Source organism: Arachis hypogaea, chromosome 14 (assembly GCF_003086295.3).
Source record: "Arachis hypogaea cultivar Tifrunner chromosome 14, arahy.Tifrunner.gnm2.J5K5, whole genome shotgun sequence".
Taxonomy (NCBI): Eukaryota; Viridiplantae; Streptophyta; class Magnoliopsida; order Fabales; family Fabaceae; genus Arachis; species Arachis hypogaea.
The window spans coordinates 4,011,197-4,023,091 of NC_092049.1; the positions used below are offsets into that span (position 1 = coordinate 4,011,197).

Sequence of the window (11,895 nt, forward strand, 5' to 3'; positions counted from 1 at the left end):
TTAACACCTAAGCCTTCAAAGAATGTATATCCATTTTAATCCCAGAAAAAAGAGACGAAACTAAAAACTGAACGAGTGGCAACGTTCTCATCAGGCTATAGAATGACGTAATAGATCAATATCACCCCCAAAATCATTTAGCAGGAAAACTTCCTCTAATTTCATTCACTACCAATAGTACAAAATCTTAGCTCAGCTGATTAGGGAATGTTAAAATGGCAAACATAATCTGTAGAAATTTAACAAGGGAATGTAAACATCTCCCCACTGCATAATCTACAACCAGTCCCCAACAAAATTACTGCCCAGGATGAAAAGTTGTAAAAATAACTCCTAATGTTAGTAACCACCGTTACCAACACCAACTAACATTATACAACATTACAACCTCTATTGATGTGGTAACAATACCACTTCTCCTTCAATGATTAGCATAACAGTTCAAAATGATACTGGCTTAGGATACTACAAGGGCAACAATAAATTTGAAAGAAGAATTGAGAAGAAAGGAAAAGGGGAAGAGGGGTAGAAAAATCATCCTATGGGTGTACATCCGCACCTAATCTCTATGTATAATGCTTTGGGCGGTGGAAGTTAATCCCATGCACTGGTTCCACCGGGACCATATCCACCAGACGCACCATATCCACCACTGCTGTTTCCGGCATTGTAGTAATCAGAACCACCCCTATTGAAAGAACCTTCTCTTCGAAAGTCTCGGCCACCAAAACGCCCTCCTCCCGAACGACGGTTCCTACCTCCAAATGAAGATCGAGCAGCATACCGTGAGAGCCATGCTGGCACTTCTTGATTTGCTTCCTGCATTAGTTCTGCTAAAGACCTTGCAAGGGAGGCATTGTTGTCATTAAAGAATGCAGTTGCAAGGCCTTTCTTTCCAGCACGTCCCGTCCTTCCGATACGGTGTACATAGTCATCAATATCATTGGGAAGGTCAAAGTTAACAACATGGGCGACATGAGGAATATCAAGACCGCGTGCAGCCACATCAGTGGCAACCAATATGGGCGTGTTGCCACTCTTAAATGACCTTAATGCCATTTCTCTTTCCTGCAGACATTCACGAACAGCTAACCATATATACAAATCCCAAGCATACAAACAAGATATGACACAACCAATACAATTCTCACCAAAAAACCAAAATAACAAGAATACAATTTGATGTAAAAGACTTTTAAAACTAATGATTGTAACAAATTGAAAAGTAAGTCGGCCTTTGAAAGCAAGAGAAAACAAAATAAATGCAAGTTTCACCTTCATACAAACTAATAATAAATCAGAAAAAGTTATGCCAGAATAGAGAAGAATTGATCAACAAGAACAGACGCACCAAAAAGAAAGAAATTTGAAACTTGCATATGATGGAAAAGCAAATTCTAAAATGAAGATGTTGTAGGTCTTAAAAAATGTCATCTCTTAACACCTAAGGGTGTTTTCGCAAGTTTAGTTTAGGAGGGTTTTAGAGGGGAGAAAAAAGCTTTGAAATGCCTCCGAGTTTTATCATTCAGAGAATAAGTATTTTGGTGGTTTTTGTTAACCCTCCAAAATCCCATTTTCAAGTCCCCAAATTGGGGGTTTGATCAAATGTTAGTTTAATTAATATTTTAAATTAAACTAAATTATTATAAAAATATTACAAAATATATTAATTACAGTAAATTGTTTTGATAAACGGTAAAATTGTACAAATATATAGTAAACCCTTCAAAACCCACCTTCTTACTTGTTTTAAACGCATGAATAAGACTATTAAAAATCTTCCCTTTCCTTTCCCTCAACTCATGAACACACCCTAAACAAAGATACAAATACATGTTTACAACAAACTAACCTGTTGAGTCCGGTCTCCATGAATGGTAGTAGCTGGAAAACCATTCATACACAGCCAATGTTCCAGTGCATCAGCTCCCTTCTTTGTCTCCACAAAAACTAATGTCAAAGCTTGCTGCAAAACAGGAAATCAAGCATGAAATAGTCTTAATGTCTAATGAGCCATTCAGCTAGAGTTAAATCATGAATATAAAGATAATATACTATAGTCCAAAAGCATAATAGTCCAACAATCCTCTAAATCCAACACACAAAAATATGTATGCCATTGTTCAGAGATAACCATCACATCTGATGGAGCAAAGATAAAAGTAAAAGAGTAGAAATTCACTTTGTGTGAAATGATAATAAGATAATACCTTTCCTTGCACGCCATTTGCTCTTTGTGCATGAAGAAGATCCATGAGATGACTTCTCTTGTCAGACTCCTGAACATACTCAACTCTTTGGACAATTAAATCGGTACTTGACCCAACTCTTCCAACAGCAAGAAAAATGTATTTTGACAGGAAATCCGAGGCTAGTCTCTGCATGTCAACAATAAATTACAACAATAATTCAGATATTCTGCAGTTTGCCTCTAAGCCACAATGATCTCAACTGAATCAGAACTTGCCTTTAATGCTCGACTCAAAAGGTAGTTACCCTATCTATTAATAAAGATAAAGGAAGTTTGGGGGTCAAAATACCCCTAGACACGAATATGCTACTCAAATGCATAAAGCACATTTCACTAAGATAGATAAAGCAAAATTAAAAGCAAAACAGCTTGCAGAAACTACACATCCCTAGAGACAATGGGGAAAGAAAAAGAGAAACAAGGCTATGTTTGAAAGAGAGACTAAGACTGAGAGACAGAAACCGGAAGACTAAGACTAAATTTAGTCTCTGTATTATGTTTGGTGTAAAATGTACAAAACTAAATTGTCTTAGTATCTTGTTTGGTTCAAGATAAATATGGAGATGAAATAAGAATATTAAAGAAAATGTTAGAGTTTTGAGTCTTCGTCCCCAGAAATTTTAGTCCCTTGTGCCTCCACTTTCTGAAGGTACTAACTAATAAAGGGACTGAAATTGTCCGAGAACTGAAATTTTAGTTCCAGTCTCTGAAAACAAACACTACCTAAAAGTTGATGCAACAAATGAAACAGGCAAGCTAGTAAAATCAATAAATACAATTCTAAATTAATTTCAGAAACACTGTTAGATGAAAGATGCTTCACTCAAAAATGTACTTTGAATAATGAACTAAACCTGTATCTCTTTAGGAAACGTGGCACTGAATAGCATAGTCTGTCTTACACCTGGAGGAGGCATATCCATTTGTTCGACAATCTTCCTTATTTGCGGCTCAAAACCCATATCCAGCATCCTATCTGCCTCATCTAGGGCTAGATATCTTATCATCTGAAGTGAAACTCTAGCTCTCTCCAGCAAATCTACCAGTCTTCCAGGAGTTGCAACAAGAATGTCCACCCCCTTCTCAAGCTCTCTTAGCTGGAAAATAATAAATTGGTTGGTATATATCAAAATCATAAATTGGACCAAGTCAGCTAAATTTGCAGTAGGAACAAAGCATGCAGCTTAATGATATGTTTATACGATTTCCAGATACTCTCCAACTATGCTGGTAATTTATGGACAATTAGCATAACTTCACATTTCCGAGGTCAGAAACAGTTCAATAACACTTATACCACAGGATTCATCAACGTCCTCTGAACCTTGAGTGTGAACTATAATACCAAGATCTTAAACCAAAATATGAGAAAACTTTCAAATTCACTAGAAATAGAAACCCCATTAAGAGAAACAAACACCAAACCTTATCTCATTAGGTTGATTAAGCTACATAGATCAACAAATGGAGTAACTATGATTAAAATACAAGCATCTATCAAAAATAGCATCAATAATAGCTTTAATTATCCCAGGTAAAACAAAACAAAACGGAGAACCAAAAAATATAAATGATAGGAAAGAAACCTGATGGTTTATTGGAGCTCCACCATAAGCAACCACCACCTTAACGCCTGTTTGATATGCAAACTTCCTAGCCTCGTCATGTATCTGAAACCAAATCACAACATTTCCGCTATATTTTAATTTAAAATTAAGTCGCAAAACGTATACATAGTACATATAACTAACTCACTTGCATTGATAGCTCCCTAGTTGGTGAGAGAACAAGGGCAAGTGGATACACAGTACGCACACCACGAGGTGGCCTTTGCATAGGTTGGCCCCTCAGAATTCCACTGATAATTGGGAAACAGAAAGCAGCTGTCTTTCCAGAACCAGTCTGAGCACAGGCCATCAAATCCCTTCCAGCAAGGGAAATTGGTATGGCATGCCGCTGAACAGGCGTCGGCTTAACATATTTGCACCTCATTATATTACGATTAAGTGCTTCACCCAAGTCAATCTCAGCAAATGTATTCACAGGTGGTGGCACATTATCCCCGCTAGTCTCCACCGGAATGTCCTCGTAGGCATCAAAATTTATCCCCGTGTTCTCTTGCTCACCAAATGCCTCCTCTGTGTCATCCTGATCTCCAAACGGATTGACCTCACGGTCCCTCCCACGATCCCAACCCCCACTTCTGCTCCCCCATCCACTTTTGTTCCCCCCTGAACGGTAATCGCCACGAGGTGCACCCCAACGTGATCCAGAATTAACTGCATCAGCCCCAGAACCAGAAGTTGCACCGCCACTATATGGCGGGGCAGATGGTTCAGCTGATGGCGGCCGGTTCCTCAGATGCGGAGGCACGTAAGTAGACCGGGATGGAGGTAAACTGTTACTAGCCCCGGCATTGTTGGCTGAAGTACCAGAACCAGCAACCTCAGCTGCAGAATTTGCAGCCAAATCAGCCCATGAAGCTCGCATAGTCAATCACAAACAAACCACAAAACACGAAAAGAAAAGCCCTTATTTCTCTCTCTTGACCTTAGTTGCTTAAACAAAAACCCTCGATAGAAACAGAAATCCTCTTTTATAACAATCAGCCCCTGCATTCAACAAATCCAAATCAGCACCCTGATCTCGCAAAGCCCAACAGAAACGGGAACGGTAATCAAATAATGCAAGTAAAGAGCAATTGAGGAGAAAAAGGTATTAATATGAAGAACAATGCTGGCGTCCGCATTTGTGGACAAGATGGAGAAAGCTTAGGACCGGTTTCAATACCCTAAAAAAAGGTGCAAAACGCTATGCAGCAAAAGCAAATGGAGTTTGAATGAAGAAGAGAAGGAACCTGTATCTGTATTGTTGAAACTTGAAAGAGTTATTAAAACCCTGAATTGGAAGGAAGGAAGGAATATTGAAGGAGAATATGGAGAAACCCTAATTCTGGTTTCTATGTTTTTGGAGACGCCACACACACAAACAAGACAGAGAGAGACACACAACCTTCAAACTTGCATACAAAAATATCTTTTCTGCCTTATGATGCGGCCCCTCTCTCCCTCTCTCTTTTATTTATCAGATTTTATTTAAATTTAATCTTTGGTATTAAAATTTCAATTCAATTTATTTTCTTTTTTCTTCTGTAAGTCGTCGCTAACTCGCTATCTTGGATAGATTTAATTTAAAAAAAAAAAAGAAACATTCAAAAAGAAACTACGTGAGAAAATTTGTAAATTAAGAAGAGGACTAGCGGCTCAACTGCTTTTTTATTATTTTTACGAAATTAATATTTAGATTTCTATTTCTATAATTATTAATTTGATATCAATAAGGCAAAAAATTTAAAATAATAAGTTATTTAAAAATAAAAATAAAAACTTCATCAATTATTTAACTTTTATAAAGTATCAAATAAATAAAGTTAAAATAAATAAGGTATGATTAAAAATCATTATTTGTCATGTATAAAAAAAATCAATATACAAATTTACAAATATTATTTATAAAGTATGTTATTATTTTTTTTAAATCTAACTTACATGCAAAATATATGTTATTAATAGAACAAATCAAAAGCACAAAACACATGAGATAAAAAATTATATATATATATATATATAAAGACTATCAAAAATATAAGATATTGACATTTTTTTGTTGAAATAAATTAATTTTAATAACCCAAATCATCCATATTGAATCACCAAAAATATATATATCATAATGCGGAAGCGTACCTGAATTCATAAACATGAATCATACTATTGGAAGAGTTTGAATCTTGTGGTTCTTTCGATCTTCCTCAACCAAAGACTTCTGTATTCCTAAGTGGCTGAACTGCAACTTTTTTTATGCGAAAAGAGTAACAAAGGCGGCTTTGGTATATTGGGACCGAAACCCTGAAGGTTTATTTATATTTGAGCATGGCACTCATTAAATCCTTAAGCCCAAATAAAATAGTATCTAAAGCCCAAAAGATAATATATCTAAAATCCAAAAAGATAATTATCTAAGGAACAAAAGATAATATCCGGTTTTATTCTCATTTAATTCCAAATCAAAAGTAATAATGACTTATTCAATTAGCATTTAAAACAATAAATGAGATCATCATTATATAAGTCATTTAATTTGAAATAGCATAATTTGTGATTATAATTAATATATGTATTCCCCACAAATAAGTTAGGAAATTAAATAATTTCCTAACATTTTTATAACATTAAATTTATTTAAAAAAAACACATCTACATTTTTATTTGAAGATTCATTCATATTATCTCTTTGAATTTTTTTTGAGTAATACTAAATATTTAAGTCTTTTTATAAATTAAATTCAACTAAATTAAATAATAAAATTTAAAATAATACTAATTATAATTAATTTTTATTATATTAGACCAATTTAATTAGATTTGGTTAATAAAAAATAATTTAATGTGTAGTATTATTCTTTTTTTTTCTACATATCTAGAGAAATTGGGCATTCAAATATTTTCTATTTTATAATTAATCTTAATACTTTGTGTAATTTTTTACTTATGCATTTCATTTTCTTTTCACTTTTAGTTTGTCCATTATTTTCTATTTAAGATGGCTAAATATTTCAATATGTGGTGTAAATTTTTATTATTTTATTTTTTTCACAAATTTTTGTACAAAGAAAAATAGTTAAAATAAAAGCTGAAAATAAAAACATAAATCAAGTATACTTTAATATTTTACTTCTTAAAGTTCTTCTATCTCTACTATTATATTTAGTCTTAGAGTGTACTAAATTTTTTTTCTTCTATTTCGCCATCAAATTCATCTTGTTTAATAATATAAGAATTTAATTTGACTATTGATAAATACAAAAACTATATCATTATGAATTTATTTTTTATTATTAAAAAAATTATTAAAATTCTTAAATCATATTGTTTAATTAGGTTAAAAAGTCAAAAAAATGGATAGCATCAGCAGCATATCTTTGCATAGACAATGGATGCCATGACCTCCAACATTTTTATAAAACTGTTAGTACTAAATTACTAATTATTCATTTGATATGATTAATCCAATTGGCTAGAATTTTTCATACAAACTCAAGTATATACGTGTTCCCTCAACTTTTTCATTTCTATATATTAGTTTCTGTATTTTTTAAGAGTTTTACTAGATAAACAATAGAGAATTTAAATAATGTAAACAATGAATTAAAACTTTAGTCCAATAAAATTAAAAAAAATACATCTTATCTAAATTATTTAACCAAAAAATTTCATTTAGTAATTCAAAAATTTTAAATATCCATTATATTTTAATTTACTAAAGCACCAACTTCTTCTCTAAATTCTCTGCCGTCGCCGCCTTATCAACCAGCCATCGGCATCTCTCCCTCACGAGACATCATCGTCACCTCCTGGATTCTTTACGCCATCGCTTGGTCACCAACCAGCCCCATTGTTGCCGCTGGGATCCTCCTCACTGTCGCTGGTTCGTCAACAAGGACCTTCATTGACATCGCTCTCTTCCAGACCGAAAACAAACGGCGCTGCCGAGCTCTTCCTCCTCCAATCCAATCAAATAACCATCCACTTAATAATAAAAATAATCATCCGTATACCTAGTGAATTGAACATCCAACATATTTTAGTTGTATCAAACTAAACTCAATCCAATCAAAAAACCATCCACATAAAAATTAAAATAACCAGCTGCATACCTACTAAAATGACCATCCAGCATATTATAGATTGACTACAACATCTAACATGTACATTAAATTTCTCATAGAAGACTCCATCAACGACTATGTCAGGGAAAGGTACAGGTTGCTATTCTCGGATGCGTCTGCACGGACTGCGGAAGGACACCGGAAATATTGATAAGTTTAAGGCCAAAATCTCTTAATGTTGAAGAAGCTCCATCCGATGTCAAGGTTTTTGGCGTAGACACCATTTGGAACAGATTTGAAGATTATGTTTTTGTTGGATAGATACGTAATGTAACGAGTTCTCAATAAAATGTACCCTTTTATTCCACGCGATCAGGCTGCAGCGATATTGGCGTGGGATGCGGTGACGTCGGCATGGGTTGTGAGGGAATAGTGGCGCGGGGTGAGGCTGGCAGCTGCATGCACAGGCAGCGGTGTTTCGACTGTGTCTGAACGACGTTAGGGGGGACGGCGACATTATGATGCGTCGGAACGACTATCTCTAACACGGACGGCAAGTTTTGGGCGTGAAGGGGAGGACCATCGGGATGAACGACGATATGATTGGAGAAAGGGGATAAGAATTGAGATGGAATATGAACGTGATGTGATGATATATTAAGAGGAAGTTACGTTGCCTAACCCTAATAATTTAAATTCAAAAATTGATTATTCTAATAAATTAAGAATCTAATTTTAATAATTAATTTAATCTTTTTTTTATTGATGTTCACATAATTTAATATTTACATTATTTACCTATACTTTTTCATAAAAAAAAAAATACACCAAACTAGATAAACCAACATAATCACACAATCATAAAGGATATACATAAATATTGTGTGAATCATGAAAATGTACCAAACTAAATGAATTCGTTTAAATTAATATTATTTTAATAAAATATTCTCAACGTATTTTTATTTACTAACAATATGTCCCTATCATTTTCAGAATTCGTTCCAACCTTATATATTTTAACGTGGGTTAATGTTCAAATTGGTCCCCGAAAGATTGCACGATCATCAATTTTGTTCTCGAAAGAAATTTTTAATCAAATTAATCCTCGAAATATTTGACATCAATCGCATTTGTCCTTCCGTTTATTGGCTCACAGATTCCGTTAACGGCAGTACAGGTGGACCGTTAAGTGACAGGTGTGTTAACAGGTGTGTACCCAGTTGGAAGCTAACAAGATATGTTCTCCTTATTATGTCAAAATATCAATATTCCCATTTTATAAACCCTAATCCCCAAACTGAACGGAAACATTAAGGAGTGGTGTTGCAGTGGTGCAAAGACATCACCCAGGTTTAGAAGCTAGGATGCAGAGCGCCGGTGGAGGACGAAGTGTTGGTTTATTACCGCGATCGCTTGGTAGCTTCGGCTCTAGCTCCTCCATGCGAAAAAGGAGGATGAAGATGGACAGAACCTGTTTCTGTGGGCTGAAAACTGTGATCAAGAAATCTAGAACACCAGAAAATCCAGAAAGATTGTTTCACACTTGTCCAAGATATCGGGTGAGTTTAAATTAGTATGAACCAAAGTTTCTTGAACCCCCCTTTCACCATTAATATGAGATTCAATTTTTTCACTTCACATGTGCAGAAAAACAGCCATTGTAACTACTTTAGTTAGGTAGATGATAATGAAATGAAGTTTTTGAAGTTGCAAATGGTGGGGCAGAAGCAGAGTTTGAAGTTGAAAGTGATTATGAAGATTGGAAAGTGAAACTAGGTTGGAAAATGGGTAGTTTGAAAGCTGAAGTCAGAGTAGTAAAGATGTTTTTTTTTTTTCATGTTTGTCCTAGTAATAATGCTTATGTTAGTGGTTGGAGTATTTTGTGTCAAATCAATAAAAAAGTAAAAACTTGTAAAACATTGGTAAAATGTTGTTATTTTGTTGGATCTTGTTAAAAGTATTGGTGAAATGTAATAAATCAGTTTGAACATTTTTAAATATCCATTAACAATCATACAAAAGATTTTAAACCAGTGTACTGTATATAATAAAAATAATGAGTTTGATTTGTTTTACCAGTTCTTAGACATATTTTTTGCAATTGAATTTTTGTTTAATTTGTCCAATTCATTATGAGTTCTAGGATTATAGATTTTTTTTTTGTTTTTAAAAGTATTACAATTTTTTCTCGAAATATTTTATTTTAAAAAGAAAACAAATTACAATTCGTATTGACGAATTCTTTTTTTAAAAAAAAATTAAAAACGTAAATCATCCGACAAATTTTATTTTAAAAAATTAAATAAAATGCAATTTGCCCTAGACATTCGCTTTTTGGAAAATAAAAAAAATTACACTTAATCCCAAGCGATTTGTTAATTTAAAAAACACCCCCAGCAAATTATAAAAATAACTAGAATCATAACTACAATGTTTTTAATTATTATAAAACATAGAATTATAACTACAATGAAAATAATCACTCTTGAGATGCATATTACCATCTTCATCATCTTCTACATTTGTTTTTTCATCTTCTTGTTAAGGAATCGAAATTTTAAAATTTATTGTTCTCATCATGTGTTGAAGTAAACGGTTATTGAATTTAAATCCTTTTCTATCTTATCCAACCTAATTTTTAAGTCATTGTTCTCCTCTTTTATTTTCTTAATTATTTTCTCATGTTATAACCTTCGCAACCAATCGGATGATTGAGAACTGGAGCCATGATAATTAGGCCTTTTCTCAATCGCAATCCGAGTCTATAAATTCTTCCCTTTTTAACTCTAGCTATTTTACACTATACATCTATTTTATTTGTGTTCGTCTGCTCGAGTTCTTCACGGATAGGATTAAAGGGGTGTCAGAGCAGGTGCAAAGGGGAATCGGGACATGAGCACGAACTGGAGGACAGAGCCTGGCTGCAACATTGGTTGGATGGCGGGTGGAGCCACCTGTAAGGATATTCCGATGCCAAAATCAGAATCCGTACTAAGAGATGTCTAATTAGGGTTAAAATAAGTGACGTACCTCTGGGAGAGATAAGTCCCCTCCTTTTATACTCTGTACTCGAGTGGGCCCTTTGTGAGCAGGCCCATTCGCCTGTAAGCTTCGGCCAGCTATTCAGGCTCCTAAGGGAAAAGGAAGTGATGTACAGGTCTCCTCTTGGTTCGAGTCGGAAAAATCGTCGAGTCGGTGATTCGCGACCAAACCTATTAGGGTGTCCTTTAATAATGTTAGGGTGTGCACTACTCCGAGCTTCACAAACAAACTCCTCCATCCTATTAGGGTATACACAATTCCAAATTTTTATGCTTATATTAATTTTCAAAAAAAAAAATTTAATTATACATGCAAAACTTTTATTTTTGTAATAGATGGTTCAACATTAATATGCAAACCTTCGATAGACTTACACCGGATAATCATAGGAATGCATTTAATGAAAATTTGATAATGTTGTTGACTTATCCTTACTCTTTTTTAGATCATCTAAAATCATGCCACCAAGTCCATAACAAAATGCTTACAATCAACAATAGCTGTCCAAAAAATCAAAAACACAAATCTTTAACTACTTACACAGGTTTAAAAAAGTCAAACTCAGATCGAACACCATGTACACATAAAGTTAGTGTTTGAAAACCTTCATCAAACAATTTATACTAAAAAAAATCGAAGTAGAAAATAAATATTCTAAATAAACATTGTCCAAATATATATACCTAATTCTAAATTAACAACGCGAGCAATAAAAAAAAATACCACAGATCTCAATTAATAAAACCATGAATTGAAATACGAAATTAGAAATATAAGAATTAAAGACGGAACAAATAAACAACATGTGAATCATTCATGAAAAGTTAAATCACATAAGGAATTTATGAGAGAATATAGAGAAAAAAAGAGGAACGAGGCTAACTAAGAAGATGACGACGACGACGTTGCGAACTCAGAAGACAACGGCAAC

At 33.9% G+C, this 11,895-nt stretch overlaps 1 protein-coding gene across 1 annotated transcript; it reads right to left on the reverse strand.

Annotated features, from left to right (window-relative positions):
* Positions 1-136: 136 nt before the first annotated feature.
* LOC112741018 (DEAD-box ATP-dependent RNA helicase 37) lies at positions 137-5,354 on the reverse strand. Its single transcript, XM_025789818.3, has 7 exons — positions 5,109-5,354; positions 4,007-4,863; positions 3,838-3,921; positions 3,106-3,348; positions 2,211-2,378; positions 1,853-1,966; positions 137-1,068 (listed from the first exon to the last, which is right to left on the reverse strand). Exons 2-7 carry the CDS (start codon positions 4,739-4,741, stop codon positions 595-597), a joined length of 1,818 nt encoding a protein of 605 aa, XP_025645603.1. The 5' UTR covers positions 4,742-4,863; positions 5,109-5,354; the 3' UTR covers positions 137-594.
* Between the last annotated feature and the right edge of the window lie 6,541 nt (positions 5,355-11,895).